The 20,153-nt window shown below is 43.3% G+C and overlaps 1 protein-coding gene and 1 pseudogene across 1 annotated transcript in view; one reads left to right on the plus strand and one right to left on the minus strand.

The window, feature by feature from the left end:
• The window catches only part of NWD1 (NACHT and WD repeat domain containing 1), a 55,346-nt gene extending 48,876 nt beyond the window's left edge, over positions 1 to 6,470 (plus strand). The window contains 3 exon segments of the mRNA XM_077119643.1: positions 692 to 1,242; positions 3,640 to 3,745; positions 5,022 to 6,470. Of these exon segments, the coding sequence (XP_076975758.1) occupies positions 692 to 1,242; positions 3,640 to 3,745; positions 5,022 to 5,317 (953 nt within the window). The 3' untranslated portion in view covers positions 5,318 to 6,470.
• Positions 6,471 to 7,522: 1,052 nt separating this feature from the next.
• Positions 7,523 to 8,556, minus strand: LOC143649274 (large ribosomal subunit protein uL4 pseudogene; annotated as a pseudogene).
• Between the last annotated feature and the right edge of the window lie 11,597 nt (positions 8,557 to 20,153).

The following is a 20,153-nucleotide window of genomic DNA, read 5'->3' on the forward strand; positions in this document are numbered from 1 at the left end:
ATCCATCCATCCATCCACCCATCCATCCATCCATCACTTTTTTTAACCTCTGAGAGGAGGTTGCCTACATCATGCACTCGAAGACTTCATACTTCCATGTACATTTCCTGAGATTAGGAATATTCACTTATGTGACCACCCTCAGTGCATTATCAAGTTCAAGAAATTTAATATTGACATAAAGCTGATAACGTAGATTCCAAATTTTTCATGCATCCCAATAGTGTCCTTTTGAGCTTTTTCTCCTCCCTCATTGGCTCTGGTCCAGCGTCATGTACTGCGTGTTCACCGTCATTGTCCCTTCAGTCACTCCTTTTGCCTTATGACGTTATGGAAACGTCTACACTGCACACTCTCCCATTCCCCAGGCCCGCCCTCCCGAGAGGGGGCGGTGAATACCGTCACTGCCATCCCAAACCACAACGTTCCATCCCGGCAACAGAAACCCTGCGCCCATAATCCAGTAACTCCTGAGATGATGCAATTCCCCTTTTACAAACCTGGGGTCACTGGGGGGCGGGCAGGAGGAGCGGCAGAGAGAATTGCAGGACGCCAGGCAGGCATTCTGGGCATCGAGTGTGATTAAAAACCCTTAAAAAAAAAAAAAAGACAAGCAACGCCACAGAACCCAAAAGCGGAAGAAATGGGCTCCGCGGCGGGTCCGTGACGCGGCCTCCCCCGCCCCCCGCAGGCGCAGAGCAGGGCGCCCTGGACGCATGCAGCGAGGTCAGGTGCCTGGAGGTGGCCGAGCGGGCGCAGCTGCTGTTCGCTGGCCTGGCCTCGGGTGCGGTGCTCGTGTTCCCGCTGGACTCCAGGCAGGACGTGCTGTGCATCCCGCCCCCCGAGGCGCGCCGGGCCGTCAGCCACCTGGCCCTGAGCAAGGACGAGGGGCGCCTGGCCGTCGCTTACGACCACGCCGTCCTGGTGCTGGACGTGGGCACCGGGGGGCCCGGGCCGGCCATTGACGGACCCACCTACACCTTCTACACGCAGCTGCCCGCGGCCCTGTCCTGCGTGGCCGTGCTGGCCGACTGCCGCGTCCTCTACGGCATGACCAACGGCGACCTCTTCCTCTACGAGTGCGCCAACTCCAGAGTCTTCCCTCTGGAGGCCCACGCGAGCCGCGTGGCCTGCGTGGACGTCGGCCACCAGGAGCAGTTGGCAGTCAGCGGGTCCGAGGAAGCCCTCGTGTGCCTCTGGGACCTGCAGTCGTGCAAGTGGAAGCTCGAGCTGCGCTACACGGTGCTTGGCCTCCCCCGGCCCTGCTTTTGCGCTTTTGAGCTAGAGCTCAGCCAGGGCTGGGAATAGGATGAGGCAAGTGAGGCACTCACCCCAGGCACGGCACTCAAGGGGGCGCCAGAAAGCTCAGCCGTCAAGATAAGTATGGTTTTAATGGAATAGTTTAAAACATCAAAATGAGTGCAAGAAACTCTGTGATGCACGAAATACCCACTCGTTAGATAATGGCGGGGTCCATCCTGCCACCAGCGTGAGCTTCTTGCCTCACTTGCCTCACCCTAGTTCTGGCTCTGTGCACCTTGCCCATTCGGCTGATACTTATGGCACAACCTCTACCAGGCCTTCTCTGAGACTCAGGTTACTGCTGTGACTGGGGAGGACATCATTTCATCCCTATGGCAATGCCCTGATGGGAGAGATTTTTTTTCCCCAAAGTGTCCCTCATTCCCAGAACAGCTCCTGACACATCCTCGGCACTCAATAAATATTTGTGAAATAGAAATAAAGAAGCAAATACACCACAGGTCAAGGGCTGATAAGGCTTTAGAAAAAAAATCAGTCCTAATAAGTCGGTAGAGAGAGGCAAGGGCTGCTGTTCAAGAAGGTCAAATAAGTCTAGTGGAACAGCATCTAGGCAGAAGGAACAGCAACACTGGAGGCTCAAAGGATGGGAACCAGCAAGCCCTCTACACGTGAAATGTCTTAGAATCCCCACCAGCCATCATATGAGGAGGCTTTATTATCACTTTCTTTTGTATCAAAATTATTCTCAAGAACTTATACTTAAGCACTTGTGCTCTTAAATTATTCTACATTAGAGCCCAGTACCATTATATGCTTTAAATCTCCTAAGGGTCTCATAAAGCTGGAGTTTTTATTACTCCAATTTCTAAGACAGGGAACCAAGGCCACATCTTAGGTTGCAAGACATAAGCATTAGTCATATATATGAGAGGATCTTGTAACAAAGAGAACAGTTACCTGTAGTTTCATCTTAAAAGAACTTGTTCTCACCTGACTCTTTTTATTCTTATGAAGCATCTATAAGATCAGGATGAAAGAAGTTTTTTACTTTGTCGAGATGGAAATTTCTCCACAACAGTTATATACACACTTTTAATTTTGGAATAATCTTAGATTTATGAAAATGTTGCAAAGATAGTACAAAAATTTCCATCTACTCTTCATCCAGCTTCCTCTCAGGATAACATCTTTTTTTTTTTTTTAATGTGAAAAGCAACACATATACAAAAAAAAACAGTACATTTCAAAGTACATCGCAACAGTTAGTTGAAGAACAGATTTCAGAGTTTGGTATGGGTTACAATTCCACAATTTTAGATTTTTCTTTCTAGCTGCTCCAAGACACCGGAGACAAAAGATATATCAATATAATGATTCAGCAATCCTACTCATTTGTTAAATCATATCTTCTCTGTTATAGCTCCTCCTTCTCCTTTGATCCTTCTCCCAAAATCTGGGAGTATTTGGGCTTTGCCCATTCTAACTTTTTCATGTTGGAAGGGGCTGTTGATAATATGGGATAGGGAGATGGAACTAGCTGATGTTCTGGAGAGGTTGGCTGCTCTGGATTTCAGGACTTATCTGGTTCAGGGACCCATCTAGAGGTTGTAGGTTTCTGGAAAGTAATCATACTGCATGAAATCTTTGTAGAATCTCAGATAAAGTCCTAGGTGTTCTTTAGGGTTGGCTTGAATGGTTTTGGTTGGAGTTTTGAAAACCATGATAGTAGCAACACCTAGCTGAAGCTTGCATAAGAGTAGCCTCCAGCGAAGCCTCTCGACTCTATTTGAACTCTCTCAGCCACTGATGCTTTATTTGCTACACTTCTTTTCCCCCTTTTGGTCAGGAAGGCGTTGACGATCCCATAGTGCCAGGGCAAGGCTCATTTGGGTAACTTCTTACGTGACTTACATTACAATTGTCAAAACTAAAAATTAACACCAAGACGATGCAATTAATGAAACAACTAGCTTTATTTGGATCCCACACCAGGCATTTCTTTCTTTCTTTCTTTTTAAACTCATTTCCGTTTTCAGTTCCAGCATCCAACTCAGGATCCCACATTGCATGTAGCACAAACTTTTCACTAAATACAATCATAGCTAGCACTTGCAGAGCGAAAATCATTTAAGAAATTAAATCTTATAACTCCAGCTCTCTTATGCAAAATGCCTCTAAACCTCTCCGTCAAATAAATCTCTCTGAGGATGTGATTTTGGTCCAGGGAATATGTGTTATCAAACTCTCCAGGTTTTCATTTGCTCCATCCTTCACGGAGGGCTTTAGAAGCCTGACTTCCTATACAGGTGCCTTGGGCTTGCTCTCCAGAGTGTCTTCCAAGCTGAAATTTTGCTCCCCATTGTCTCTTTTCTACAGAGTTCTTACTGCAGAGGCATCCAGTGCATCTGCTTCTCCAAAGATGACAAATACGTGTATGCGGGCTTGAAGGATTGCTCCATCATCGTCTGGAGTGTGTCGGATGGTGAGTTCTTTGGCTTTTAGGGTGGGATGACTTAACTCAGAGGACCAAGGGCCCTGGCCTGGGTCCTGGGTATTAGAGGACCCTGTTCGGGCCTCCTTTAGCTGCAGCCTGAGGGGAAGAGCTCACTTGGAGCCAAACCCTCTCTTCCAAAACATTCTTGGGTGCCCAGAACTCTCGGATGCCCTCCCAATGTGGCCTTGAGTCCACTTTCAGGCCCGCATAGGTCTCTTCCCTGGGATCACTCTTCTGAGTCTGGACAATTCTCCTGGTGTGCCCGCCCCTAAGCTTGGGGGGATGGCTTTGGGGTGCTGGGGTGCTGTGGATGGGGTTTGGATGTGTGTGGACGTTTCACACAGATATGTGTGCAGCCTCTAGGGAAACTGCTGAGGGCTGGCTCCTCCTGTGGGGACCACATTCCAGCACCAAACTCCAAGGAATCCAACAATTCCCGGTCCAAGCCTGGCCTTCAAGGTAGTCCTGAAGGTACACTCATCAGCAGGAGAGGGTAGAACACATCTTATTTAACAGTTTGTTAGCGTGCTTTGCAGAGTTTAAGTATGGCGTTTTATAGGATATGGGTTCTGAATTGTCCCCTTGTCCCAGGTTCTGCAAATATTAGGGGCAGCCTGTTTAAGAGCAGCCACTTCAAAAAACCTCACATCTCTTGGTCTGCTCAATATTACACTAAGGTTGTATTAAAAACATTTCTTATTTATTGTGTGCTGGGTACTGTCATTGGATTACTTAATTTTCTCAATAGCCACCCCCATCACACAGAGCAAAAACATAGACTCTGAGAGGTTAGGGGACATGTCCAAGGTCACAAATCAAGTAAATGGTTGAATGAACATCAGGTAGAGTCTAATGCATTGAGGTCAGATACATTATAACAAGGACGCCTGGCAAGAGCTCAAAGTTGAGAAGCTGAGGGTTGAGGATCATGGCCTTAAAAGCCCATCTTGGACAGGTTCACAGCCTCTCTTCCTAGTTCTTCTCCAATAATTATAATACTTATTGAGCTCGCTATAAGTCTAAACTAAGCTAAGTACTTGACATACATGGCCTCTTTAAATCAAAATTCTCTTCAGCAAATGGTTCTATTATAGTCCCCATTTTACAGATAAGCAAAAGGAGACCTGAGAAGTTAAATACCATCCCTGAACTAGGTGGGGGTCTACCAAGGAGTTGCCCTCATTTGACCAACTCCAAAATGTGTGGTATTGGCTGTCTGCTTCCCAGTTTCCTCACCTGTGTCCTGCCCTTTTCCCCCCTGCAGGCACTCTGCTGGCTGTCCAGTTTGTCCACTCTGTGGTGAACAGAATTATCCCAACCTCAAATGGCTTCATTGCACCCACTAGACATGGCTATCTCATCCGCGAGCGTTTCCAGTGCCCTTCCTCAAGGGTCTCACAGCAAGACCCACTCAAAAACTTCAAGAAAGCAGTATGGATGGTCAAATGCAGACAGAGAGAAGAGCTGGCCATGGCAGCACCCCAAGACTTGGGGCCAGAGAGTACCCATGGGAATGAATCAAAACCAAACAAGCGCTCACAAGTATGTCTGATAGTGTAGAAATTCCCCATGAGGTAGAGCCCCTGATGAGTTGTTCCCACCTGATCAGGCCGAAGCAATGAGACTGTATTTGCTGATGTAAATCTTGCATCAGGGCATCAGATGATGTCACCCAGGTCCCACCTCTCTCCACCATTCCATTCTTCTTTCCTCCTTGCTGGCTCCATTCTCAGACCTGCCACTCTCATTTGCAATATGGTGGCCAACATGCTGTTGGCTCCAAGTTCAGTGGAAGAAAGACTTCATTGGTCCCAGTTGGTGCTGTCCACACCCTGGAACCAACCGTGGCCTTGGGGAGAATGTAGTGCTCAGATTGGCCAGCCTGACCCAATGCCCACCACTGAGATGAGATTGGAGTCAACAATCTCAACTTTGAAGAGAGACTGTGTCCAGTGGGGAACTGGGGTGCTGGTACCAGACAAAAGAGTTGGATGTGGGGCCAACCAACACAGATGTGGACCACTGAGCTTTACAGTTGATAAAGCACCAGCTGCTGTTACTTGAGCCTCATCACAGCTCATATGTTAGGGGGATCAGGAGTCTCTATCATCATCTTACAGATGAGGAAACCAAGCTTCAAATAATAGCTGTGATTTGCTCGAGGCTGAGATATAATATTGCTGAGAAATGAAAGCCAGGAGCTTTTTGCCCCAATCTTGTCAGACCGCCTTGCTCCAGTTTTAGTTTCAGAAGCACAGTTGTCAATTCCAGGGGTGGCAGACGCCAGTGCCTGCAGGAGCAGCATGCAGGCTGGTGATTGTCATAGACCCAGCGTGAGCAGCCAGGATTATGAAGACTGTGGGAACGCGAAGGCATCCCCTCCCTCTCGGGTGGGCGAGGGTAGCCTGTTTCTAGCCCAGGGTGGCTGTGAGGAAAACATCCAGATCTTCCTGCTGTCTTAAGCAAAGCCAGAACTTTAGATTTTTAGGTGAAATGGTCCCAGTTTAAAAAGTTGGCAAGTGGTTCACATTTGTATCTCCAAATACATTTGTACATGGCTCAACCCCATGACCCAAGCTGGAGTTAAATCCATCAAAATATCCTTCCACGCCCACACCCTGGCTCCCTCACCTTGGGAGGTTTTTTTCTTTTTTAAAATGGGAGGCTCCTGGAAGCTGGAGGACAAAGCCGTCGCCGCCTCTTTGCCTCACTTTTGGACCAAAATCCACTCACTTAGATTTTTCTTCCTTGCCCACAACTTCTTGCTCTCCCCCTTGCGGCTGGGGGGTTTTCCTCTAATCGGAAGAGACTCCAGACCTTCAAAACGCTCTTCTCTTTCCCCCTCTCCTTTGGATTCCAGATAATTTGTAAAAAGCCATCCTCAGAAATGAGCATTTCGATCCAAGTAGCCCTACGGATCTCCTTTGGTAGGCCCCCAAGCATTTGTTCCACAAAATGTTAGCTTTCCATTCCATTTCCAAAAATGTGTACTTTTAAGCTCTAACTTAGCGCAGGCTCAGGTACACTGGGTGGCAATTTTTAAGGTGTTAGTGATGGCCAACTTGCGATTCTCCTTCCACTGCCGTTTAAAGGACCCACTCACATCACAAGGGGGACCCTTGAAAGAATTGCTAGAGAGGCTGTTGTGACAGGGTGAGATTCCATTTACAGCTTCTGATTTAAAACTTGTGATTCCATCACCACAGCCTCCGTGAGCATCCATTTTGCTTTGTACGTAAACAGTCATTGGAAGGCAGGAAAGAAATGTCTACTAATAAAATACTGCTCCAAACTTGTTGCTCATACTGGGTTTTTTCTTTTGCGATTTTATTGGGATATATATTCACACACCATACAAACCATCCAAAGTCTACAATCACCGGCTCAGTGTCATTGCCTAGTTGTGTGTACACAATCTCATGATCTACTTTAGCACATTTCATTACTGCAGAAAAGAAATGGAAATAAAAAATAAAACCCCAATCCTCTTATACCCCTTCTTCCCCTTTATTGTTGAGCCCTAGCATTGGTTTGGTACAATTGTTCCTGCAGATGAAAGAATATTGAAATATAACTCTAGTCCACAGTTTGCGATAGGTACATTTTCCCCACATACCCCCCTATTATTAATTACTTGTAATAGTGTCGTGCATTTGTACTAGTGAAAGAACTTTTTAATAGGTATTTTATATTTGTACATATACCAGGGGGTTTGCAATGAGTTTTCATATGAAAAAGGGCTCAGTCGCTATGGCTGTTTGAAAATCATGGGGTGGCTCGCAGGAAGTGCATCTTCGCATATGGGTTTAGTTTCAATATGATTCTTAGGTTTTTCAGTGGATTCTTCTTTAGGACTCTGCAATGAATCTCTTTGCGTGGTGCTCGGAGGGCTCTTTGGATCTCTGGGCTTTTCAGAATTCTGCGAAGTTCTGTATCCATTGTCTTGTGCCTGGGAAGGTTGTCGTCCCTCTTTAGAGAGGCGGCTTTACGCCAAGTGCCACACAGAGCATCCAATTTGCGGAAAGCACTTTCAGTCCAAATGCAGAAATGTCCCACGTGCCCACCCGGGGCAAGTTTCAGAATGTTCAGCTTGCTTACATTTAGCAGAGTAATTCCAGGGGTGTTTCTATGGCCTCGATGCCAGCATTGTCCTCAGAATAGATGACGCACGGTCCCCTGCGCTGTATGTGACGACAGTTCCTCATTTTCCCCTTGCCAGCTCTCACCCGCTGAGAAGCACAGACTTTTTTGATATCATTCCAGGCCTTGAGTTTCTCAAGAAGCAAAACAACCTCCTCGGTCTTCTTGCAGCCTTCAACTTTATCTTTGGCTACCAAAGGAAGTTCAGGGAATTCCCCAGTACGGTGACCTTTGGACAGGAGCAGCTCTGGGAAGGCTGAAGCAGCCAGGGCAGAGCAGATGGCATGTCGCTTCTGCGTGGTGTTTACTCTTCGGTGCCATTGATGCCATGTTTTGGTTGGTGCAAACATGCAGCCTCCATGGCGTGTATTTCCAAAAGCACCCTGGCCAGATCGGTGAGCCCCACCACCCCGGACTCTGGGAATTCGCGCCATGGCTCTGCTGGTCCCCCAGGACTCAGCCCTGGTTTGCTGACCTGCTAACGCGCTGGCAGCGAAGGGCTGGAGGCTGCTCTTGCACAAGCTGGCGTGAGCAAAGCTCATGCTATCCAGTCTAACGGGAGCCTTGAATACAGCTGGCAAAGTAACATTTTTGTCAGATGATTCCACCTTTTCAGAGTACACCAACATCAATGGGCAAGCGCATGCCATGGCGGGGAGAGGAGAGGGCAAAATATCAGTATTTTAAATGCAGACCAGGTCCAACCCTCCCACCACTTGCATGACCTTGCCTCGCTTGCCTCACCCTAATTCCAGCCCTGGTGGCATCAAGACAGCTCAGCCCTAAAGGCTTCAGGACACGTCTCTTAGGACTAAGGTTGTTCTCCTATACAACCACACTCACTAATGCCCTAAAACATCTTTCACCTGTTTTTTTTTTTTTTTTCTAACCAGGATTCGATGAAGATTTGTTCACATATTGCATGAAGTTGCTTTGTCTCTTTAGCCTCATATTCTTGAGCAGGGGTCAGGGGTCAGGGGTCAGCAAATTACAGCCCACAGGTCAGCTGCCTGTTTCTGTGAATAAAGTTTTATTGGCACACAGCCACGCCCATTCATCTCTGTATTGCTTTTGCTGCTTTTATACAACAATGTCAGTGTTAAGCAGTGGTCACAGAAAACGTACGTCCCCGAAGCTGAAAATAGGCATTTTCTGGCTCCTTATAGAGATTGCTCACCCTGCTCTTAAGGCTTGAATAGATTTAGGGGAAACATCTTTTTTTTTTTTTTTTAAACTTTTTAGTTTGAAACAATTTCAAACTTAGACAGTTGCAAAAATAATACAAAACCCATACAGAGAATTCCAACATACCCCACCCAAATCCACCAATTTTTTACGTGTTGCCACATTTGCTGTATCTGTCTGTCTGTCTGTCTTTCTTTCTACCTGTCTGTGCATCGTCCATCCATCCATCTGTTCCCTAAACCGTCAACAGTAGGTTGTATACATCATGTTCTCCAACACTTAATATTACCATGTATGTTTCCTACCAACAGGGATGCTCTTTTACTTACCCACCTTAAGTGTAGTTATCAAGTTCAAGAGACTTAACATTGAGATAAAGCTGACAGCCTACATTGTCATTTTTTCATGGAGTTCAATAATGTCCTTTTGGGTAATTTCTCCTCCACCATTAGATCCTGTCTGGGATCATATATTGCCTCTAGATGTTATTGTCGATCTAATCCCTCTCTCTTTTTTAATTTCAAAAAGATATATTCAGCATGAGCTTTCCTGTGCGAGCCCCTCCCAGGCATCCAGTGGGATGAATCACATTTTCCACCATCCAAGACCAGGGCTCCCCCTCCCCCAGACCCAAACCCTGCACCCATCAAGCACCAGCTCCCCATTTCCCTTGCCAGCCTGTACTCTAATCCAGTCCCTATGAGTTTGCAGATTGTAGCTATTTCACATACGTAGGATCACACAATATCTATCCCTTGCATCTGATTTATTTCATTCAGCCTGGTGTCTTCAAGGCTCATGTTGCAGCAGGTATCCGAACTGCCTTCCTTTTTAGGGCTGAATAATATTCCCTTGTATATATCTGTCACATCTTATTTATCCATTCAGATCTGCCCACAACCCTTTGGGTTGCTTCCACCTTTTGGCTATCATGAAGAGTGCTGTGTGAACATCGGCGTGCAAGTATCTGCTCGAGTCCCTGCTTTCGGTTCTTTGGGGTATATAACTGGAAGTGGGGTTCCTGGATCATATGATGGCTCTATGTTCATGTTTGAGGAACAGGGCACAAATTATCGACAAGAATCCTTACCAGGTGCATTCGTTATCTACTGCTGTGTAACAAGTAACCACAAGCTTAGCAACCTAAAATAGCATCCACTTACCAGCGACCAGGTTCCTTGGGCCAGGAGCCCAGGCAGGGCCGGGTTCTCAGTCCATGGGCTCACAAGTCTCCTCCAAGGTGTTGGCCAAGCTTAGCCCTCACCTAGAGGCTCAGAGCCCACTTGTGAGCCTGTTCCGTTTGTGGGCAGAACTCAATTTCTCGTGGCTATGGTGCTGCAACCTCTGCCCAACGGCAGGTCATGACATGCCTGGTTGCTACTTCAAGGCCAGCAGGATAATGTCACTCCTGTGCGTTGAGTCTCTGACCTCCAGGCTTTTGAAGTCCCCCCCCCCGATTAGGTCAGGCCCACCCACATCTCCATTTGTATTAACTCAAGACCAATTCATGTGGGACCCTAATTACACCTGCCGGATTCCATCACCTTTGTCCTAGAGTGTAACCTCATCACAGGAGTGACACCTGTTATATTTACCAGCCCCTCTCACATTTAAAGAACAGGGTTCTATATAGGACATATTAGCCCCAGGACAGAAATTGTGGAGACTCTCCTTCAATTCTTTGACTACAATCTGTTCTTCTGGGCTTTAGAGATTTTGGTTGTAAAGTTGGCCGGGTAGGATGACTAGATTAGTTCAAAATAGGCTTCTTTGATATTTTCTCTCTCATATTTTTAATTAGAGAAGTTGTAGGTTTACCAAGAAATCATACGGAAAATACAGAGTTCCCCTATTATTTTTTAAAATGTTTTATGGAGAAATCTTCACACACATACGGTTCACCCATAGTGTACAATCAATGGCTCACAATACCATAATATGGCTATGTATTCATCAGCATTATCATTTTCAGAACATTTGCATCACTCCAGAAAAAGAAATAAAAAGAAAAAACTCATACATCTCATACCCCTCACCAATCCCTCTCATTGGCAACTAGCATTTCCATCTACCCAATTTTTTTTACCCCTTACCCCCCCCATTATTTATTTTTGTCCCTATTTTTTTACTCGTCTGTCCATACCTTGGATAAAAGGAGCATCAGACACAAGGTTTTCACAATCACACAGTCACATTGTAGAAGCTCTATCATTATACAATCATCTTCAAGAAACATGGCTACTGGAACACAGCTCTACAGTTTCAGGCAGTTCCTTCCAGCCTCTCCATTACATCTTGATTAACAAGGTTATATCTATATAATGCATAAGAATAACCTCCAGGATAACCTCTCGGCTCTGTCTGAAATTTCTCAGCCACTAAAACTTTATTTTGTCTCATTTCTCTCTTTCCCCTTTTGGTCAAGAAGGCTTTCCCAATCCCATGATGCAAGGTCACAGCTCATCCCAGGAGTCCTGTCCCACGTTGCCAGGGAGATTTACACCCCTGGGAGGCGTGTCCCATGTACAGTATCCCCCGAATGATTAACACCTGGAATTAATGTAGTAACTCTGTTACAACTGATGAAAGAATATTAATATAATTATACTACTAACTATAGTTTATATTAGGGCTCACTGCTTTGTTGTACAGCCCTAGGTTGGTTTGTTTCTTTTGTAAATTTTTTATTCTAGTACCATATATGCCACATAAAATTTCTGCTTTTTACCACACTCAAATACACAATTCAGGGCTGTAATTACATGCTCATGAGGCTGTGCTATCACTGCCACCTTGCCAAAATCCTATCTGATGAAACCTCCCTGAGAGTGTTACCTTGATGCAATAATTTTTTTCCTTTTTTTTTTTTTTTTTTGCATGGACAGGCACTGGGAATCGATCCCGGGTTTCCGGCATGGCAGGCAAGAACTCTGTCACTGAACCACCACAGCCTGCCCAATGCAATAAAATCTGACAAATGGTCAGGAAACTTGTGTTCAAAGCTGGTCTGTGGGAATTGGCAACTCTCAGGTGTCAAGCATAATTTGAGTAAAGGAAAATAAATTAAAAATAAGACTTAAGACCTGTATGTATAGTATTGTCCCATCATGAGAGTGGACATGAAGACACACATGCAGACACACATACATACATCCACACATGCACGTGCATATATGCACATAGATGCACATGCACACACCCGCACGTAGATGATATGCACACAGATGTACATGTATGCACACGCACACATGCACACACATGCACGTAGATGCATACAAATGCACATGCACAACCTGCACATAGATGCACACGCACACATGCACACAGATGTACATGTATGCACACATGCACACCCATGCACGCACATGCACACGCATGCACATAGATACACGTGCGTGTACACACAAGTGTGTATATGCACATGCGTGCAGCACTCATGCACATGTATGTATGCACACATGTGTGTGTGTGCACACATGTCCGCAGTTGAACGGGCTTTGGCTTCCTTTTCCCCACAGCAGTGAGTATTTCATTTGATCCCATGAAGAGAATGGAAAATCAGAAGCAATCCTTGAACTCTGAATCGAATCCACACACCAGGGGCAGGGGGGCAACATGCAAAGGGCCCCATCAGCACGTCAGAAGCTTTATCCTCAGTCGTGCAGGCCAGTGCCCAGCAGGTTACCAGGAGGTGGTGGTGGGAAGCCACGGCCCGGACAGCTGGTGGGTTCTATCGAGACATGGCCACGAAGGGATCAGACAACCTCTTGGGAAAACTGAGCAGAATCCCCTCTGGGCTCCTTCCCCACGTCCTCTCAGCCTCACCTTTCAAGCATGGCTCCCTTCCAGTACCTTCTCTCACCTCCGCTGAGTCCCTCCTACACACCTGATCCTTGGCCTGATGAGACAGACTCCCCACACGCTTCCTGGTTCTCCTCGGGCCACTTCCCTGCAGGTCAGCCAGATGCAAAAGGAGCACACAGTTCCTTCTATTAAAACCCGTGCAAAGTGCCAACGGCTGAGAGATTCCAAACAGAGTCGAGAGGTTATCCTGGAGGTTATTCTTACGCATTAAATAGATATCACCTTGTCAGTCAAGATGTAATGGAGAGAGAGGATTGCTGGGGGAGGGGCTAAGATGGCAGCTTAGCAATGTGTGCATTTCAGTTTGTCCTCCAGAACAACTACTAAATAACCAGAAACAGTACAGAACAGCTCCCGGAGCTGCGATAGTGACCGGACACACAGCGTACCCCAGTCTGGACCAGCTGGACCGGCTGCGAGTCTCCGGAACCATGAGTTCCCCAAGCCGCGGCGGCCAGCGCGTGGCACCCCTCCCCCACAGGCGGCTTCCCAGAGGGAAAGGAAAGAGACTCTAACAGTAGCAGGGACTGAGTCCAACCAAACACCAATTGTGGCATTAATAAAAAAATTCTGACTACTAAAAATAGGCCCCCAGCTCAGGCGAAACTGGTCAAGGCGGAGGTCGCTTATTGGGCTAACCGAAAAAGAGGAAAGGGGACGAAACGGAGGTTTTTTTTTGGCTGTTCTACAGCGGTTTGACTGCCTCTGGATTCAGCAGTGGGACTACTCGGGCTGCAACTGCCCCAGGCATAGGCAGAAACAGACTGCTTTCAGGGCTGTCTCCCACCTGTGCCTTTCCTAGGGGAGGGGTGAAGCCCAACTTAGGTGGAATCCCTCTCTCAAGGAATTCAGACCCCAGGGCTTGGCAATTTGAAGCCATTAAAACCAGCCTACAAACTCTCCTCTGTCTCCACCATGCCCCCAGCAGGGAGAGCCTTCCAAAGTTAAAGGAGCCACAACATCTTTTGCTGGTGGGACCTGCAGACAGACAAGCACCACATACTGGGCAGGATAAGAAAAACAGAGCCCAGAGACTTCACAGGAAAGTCTTTCAACCTGCTGGGTCTCACCCTCAGGGAAAATTGACACAGGTGACTCCTTCCCCCTGATAGGAGGCCAGTTTAGTCCAGGTAAACCCGGCTGGACTCTGTAATACCTATGTAGACCCTCCTAAGGGTGGGGAGGGAAAAGGCACCTTACAAGCAGGACAGGAAACAAGAAAACAAGAACAGAAAAATTAACCTCTGTTAAACAAAACTTAAGCTAGAGGCCCAGAAAAAGCTGAACTGAAGGTCAAAGAACAGATAGACAACAAACTCATCTAGCAAGAAAACCCTAGGTAAGATAAGTGAAAGCAATCTCCAGAATAAACTAATTAAGGTAATTAAATATCTAGACGCCAGCAAAAAATAACAAATCACACCAGGAAAATTGAAGATATGGCCCAGTCAAAGGAACAAACCAATAGTTCAAATGAGATACAGGAGCTGAAACAACTAATTCAGAATATATGAACAGACATGGAAAACCTCATCAAAAACCAAATCAATGAATTGAGGGAGGACATGAAGAAGGCAAGGAATGAACAAAAAGAAGAAATGGAAATTCTGAAAAAACAAATCGCAGGACTTATGGGAATGAAAGATACAGTAGAAGAGATGAAAAAACAATGGAAACCTACAATGGTAGATTTCAAGAGACAGAGGTTAGGATTAGTGAACTGGAGGATGGAATATCTGAAATCCAAAAAGAAACAGAAACTATAGGGAAAAGAATGGAAAAATATGAGCAGGGACTCAGGGAATTGAATGATAACATGAAACACACAAATATACGTGTTGTGGGTGTTCCGGAAGGAGAAGAGAAGGGAAAAGGAGGAGAAAAACTAATGGAAGAAATTATCACTGAAAATTTTCCAACTCTTAAGAAAGACCTAAAATTACAGATCCAAGAAGTGCAGTGCACCCCAAAGATAATAGATCCAAATAGACGTTCTCCAAGACACTTACTAGTCAGAATGTCAGAGGTCAAACAGAAAGTGAGGATCTTGAAAGCAGCAAGAGAAAAGCAATGCATCACATACAAAGGAAACCCAATAAGATTATGTGTAGATTTCTCAGCAGAAACCATGGAGGCGAGAAGACAGTGGGATGATATATTTAAATTACTAAAAGAGAAAAACTGCCAACCAAGAATTCTATACCCAGCAAAATTGTCCTTCAAAAATGAGGGAGAAATTAAAACATTTTCAGACAACAAGTCACTGAGAGAATTTGTGACCAAGAGACCAGCTCTGCAAGAAACACTAAAGGGAGCACTAGAGTCAGATACGAAAAGACAGAAGAGAGCGGTGTGGAGGAGAGTGTAGAAAGAAGGAAAATTAGATGACATATAAAATACAAAAGGCAAAATGATAGAGGAAAGTACTACCCAAACAGTAATAGCACTAAATGTTAATGGATTGAACTCCCCAATCAAAAGGCATAGACTGGCAGAATGGATTAAAAAACAGGATCCTTCTATATGCTGTCTACAGGAAACACATCTTAGACCCAAAGATAAACATAGATTGAAAGTGAAAGGTTGAGAAAAGATATTTCATGCAAATTACAACCAGAAAAGAGCAAGAGTATCCAACAAATTAGACTTCAAATGTAAAACAGTTAAAAGAGACAAAGAAGGATACTATGTACTAATAAAAGGAACAATTCAACAAGAAGACATCACAATCATAAATATTTATGCACCGAACCAGAATGCCCCAAAATACATGAGGCAAACACTGCAAACACTGAAAAGGGAAATAGACACATCTACCATAATAGTTGGAGACTTCAATTCCCCACTCTCATCAATGGACAGAACATCTAGACAGAGGATCAATAAAGAAACAGAGAATTTGAATATTTCAATAAATGAGCTAGACTTAACAGACATTTATAGGACATTACACCCCATAACAGCAGGATACACCTTTTTCTCAAGTGCTCATGGATAATTCTCAAAGATAGACCATATGCTGGGTCACAAAGCAAGTCTCAACAAATTTAAAAAGATTGAAATCATACACAACACTTTCTCAGATCATAAAGGAATGAATTTGGAAATCAATAATAGGCAGAGAGCCAGAAAATTCACAACTACGTGGAGGCTCAACAACACACTCTTAAACAACCAGTGGTTCAAGGAAGAAATTGCAAGAGAAATCAGTAAATATCTCATGGCGAATGAAAATGAAAACACAACATATCAAAGCTTATGGGATGCAGCAAAGGCAGTGCTAAGAGGGAAATTTATTGCCCTAAATGCTTATATCAAAAAAAAAAAGAAAGGGAAAAAATTCGGGAATTAACTGTCCACTTGGAAGAACTGGAGAAAGAACAGCAAACTAACCCCAAAGCAAGCAAAAGGAAAGAAATAACAAAGATTAGAGCAGAAATAAATGAACTTGAGAACATGAAAACAATAGAGAAAATCAATAAGACCAGAAGTTGGTTCTATGAGAAAATCAATAAGATTGATGGGCCCTTAGCAAGATTGACAAAAAAAAGAAGAGAGAGGACGCAAATAAATAAGATCAGAAATGGAAGAGGAGACATAACCACTGACCCCAAGAAATAAAGGAGGTAATAGCAGGATACTATGAACAACTTTATGCAAATAAATACAACAATGTAGATGAAATGGACAACTTCCTAGAAAGGCATGAACAACCAACTTTGACTCAAGAAGAAATAGATGACCTCAACAAACCAATCACAAGTAAAGAAATTGAGTCAGTCATTAAAAAGTTTCCCAAAAAGAAAAGTCCAGGACCAGGTGGCTTCACATGTGAATTCTACCAACATTCCGGAGAGAATTAGTACCAACCCTGCTCAAACTCTTCAAAAAAATTGAAGTGGTGGGAAAGCTACCTAATTCATTCTATGAAGCCAACATCACCCTCATACCAAAACCAGGCAAAGATATTACAAAAAAAGAAAACTACAGATCAATCTCTCTAATGAATATAGAGGCAAAAATCCTCAACAAAATTCTAGCAAATTGAATCCAGCAACACATTAAAAGAATTATACATCATGACCAAGTAGGATTCATCCCAGGTATGCAAGGATGGTTCAACATAAGAAAATCAATTAATGTAATACACCATATCAACAAATCAAAGCAGAAAATCACATGATCATCTCAATTGATGCAGAGAAGGCATTTGACAAGATTCAACATCCTTTCTATTTGAAAACACTTCAAAGGATGGGAATATAAGGGAACTTCCTTTAAATGATAAAGGGAATATATGAAAAACCCACAGCTAATATCATCCTCAATGGGGAAAAACTGAAAACTTTCTCCCTAAGATCAGGAAAAAGACAAGGATGTCCACTATCACCACTGTTATTCAACATTGTGTTGGAAGTTCTAGCCAGAGCAATTAGACAAGAAAAAGAAATACAAGGCATCAAAATTGTAAAGAAAGAAGTAAAACTGTCACTGTTTGCAGATGATATGATACTATATGTCGAAAACCCTGAAAAATCCACAGCAAAACTACTACAGCTATTAAACGAGTACAGCAAAGTGGCAGGTTACAAGATCAACATTCAAAAATCTGTAGTGTTTCTATACACTAGTAATGAACAATCTGAGGGGGAAATCAAGAAACCCCGAATTCCATTTACAACTGCAACTAAAAGAATAAAATACTTAGGAATAAATTTAACTAAAGAGACAAAAGATCTATACAAAGAAAACTACAAGAAACTGTTAAAAGAAATCACAGAGACCTAAATAGATGGAAGGGCATACCATGTTCATGGATTGGAAGACTAAATATAGTTAAGATGTCAATTCTACCTAAATTGATTTACAGATTCAATGCAATACCAATCAAAATCCCAACAACTTTCTTTTCAGAAATAGAAAAACCAATAAGCAAATTTATCTGGAAGGGCAGGGTGCCCCGAATTGCTAAAAGTATCTTGAGGAATAAAAACGAAGCTGGAGGTCTCACGCTGCCTGACTTTAAGGCATATTATGAAGACACAGTGGTCAAAACAGCATGGTACTGGCATAAAGATAGATATATTGACCAATGGAATTGAATAGACTGCTCAGATATAGACCCTCTCATCTATGGACATTTGATCTTTGATAAGGCAGTCAAGGCAACTCATTTGGGACAGAGCAGTCTCTTCAATAAATGGTGCCTAGAGAACTGGATATCCATATGCAAAAGAATGAAAGAGGACCCGTATCTCACACTCTATACAAAAGTTAACTCAAAATGGATCAAAGATCTAAACATTAGGTCTAAGACCATAAAAAAGTTAGAGGAAAATGTAGGGAGATATCTTATAAATCTTATAATTGGAGGCGGTTTTATGGACCTTACACCTAAAGCAAGAGCACTGAAGATATAAATAAATAAATGGGAGCTCCTCAAAATTAAACACTTTTGTGCATCAAAGAACTTCATTAAGAAAGTAAAAAGACAATGTAGAATGGAATGATATCTTAATGTTTTGTTTGTTAATTTTTTTAATTAATAAAAAAAGTTAAAAAAAAAATTTAAGGCAGGTTCAGACCTGGTTATTAAAAAAAAAAAAAGAGAGAGAGAGAAAGTAAAAAGTCAGCCTGCACAATGGGAGACAATATTTGGAAATGACATATCAGATAAAGGTCTAGTATCCAGAATTTATAAAGAGATAGTTCAACTCAACAACAAAAAGACAGCCAATCCAATTACAAAATGGGAAAAAGACTTGAACAGACACTTCTCAGAAGAGAAAATACAAATGGCCAAAAGGCACATGAAGAGATGCTCAACATCCCTGGCCATTAGAGAAATGCAAATCAAAACCACAATGAGATATCATTCCACACCCACCAGAATGGCCATTATCAACAAAACAGAAAATGACAAGTGCTGGAGAGGATGCGGAGAAAGAGGCACACTTATTCACTGTTGGTGGGAATGTCAAATGGTGCAACCACTGCGGAAGGCAGTTTGGCGGTTCCTCAAAAAGCTGAATATAGAATTGCCATATGACCCAGCAATACCATTGCTAGGTATCTACTCAAAGGACTTAAGGGCAAAGACACAAACGGACATTTGCACACCAATGTTTATAGCAGCATTATTACAATTGCAAGGAGATGGAAACAGCCAAAATGTCCATCAACAGACAAGTGGCTAAACAAACTGTGGTATATACATACGATGGAATATTATGCAGCTTTAAGACAGAACAAACTTATGAAGTATGTAACAACATGGATGGACCTAGAGAACATTATGGTGAGTGAGACTAGCCAAAAACTAAAGGACAAATACTGTATGGTCTCACTGATACAAACTGACATTAGTGAATAAACTTGGAATATGTTGTTGGTAACAGAGTCCAGCAGGAGTTAGAAACAGGATAAGATAATGGGTAATTGGAGCTGAAGGGATACAGACTGTGCAACAGGACTAGATACAAAAACTCAAAAATGGACAGCACAATAATACCTAATCGTAAAGTAATCATGTTAAAACACTGAATGAAGCTGCATCTGAGCTATAGGTTTTTTTTTTTTTTTACTATTATTATCACTTTTATTTTTTTTCTCTATATTAACATTCTATATCTTTTTCTGTTGTGTTGCTAGTTCTTCTAAACTGATGCAAATGTACTAAGAAATGGTGATCATGCATCTTTGTGATGATGTTAAGAATTACTGATTGCATATGTAGAATGGTATGATTTCTAAATGTTGGGTTAATTTCTTTTTTTCCATTAATTAATAAAAAAAATTGCAATAGAGCATAATAAATGTTTTATCAGAATCTTATAAAGTATAATGGTGACCAAAGGTGTGTTAGGGATGGTAAAAAAAAACCTCAGAAATGGACAGCACAATACTACCTAACTGCAATGTAATTATGTTAAAACACTGAATGAAGCTGCATGTGAGAATGATAGAGGGAGGAGGGCTGGGGACATAAATGAAATCAGAAAGAAAGATAGATGGTAAAGATCGAGATGGTATAATCTAGGAATGCCTAGAGTGTATAATAATAGTGAAATGTACTATGTACAAACTTTAAAAATGTTTTTGCATGAGGAAGAACAAAGGAATGTCATTATTGTAGTGTGCTGAAAACAGATGATAATTAATACTTTAAAATGTCACCTTCTGTGTGAGACTAAAGCAAAAAAATGTT

Source organism: Tamandua tetradactyla, chromosome 11, assembly GCF_023851605.1.
Source record: "Tamandua tetradactyla isolate mTamTet1 chromosome 11, mTamTet1.pri, whole genome shotgun sequence".
NCBI lineage: Eukaryota > Metazoa > Chordata > Mammalia > Pilosa > Myrmecophagidae > Tamandua > Tamandua tetradactyla.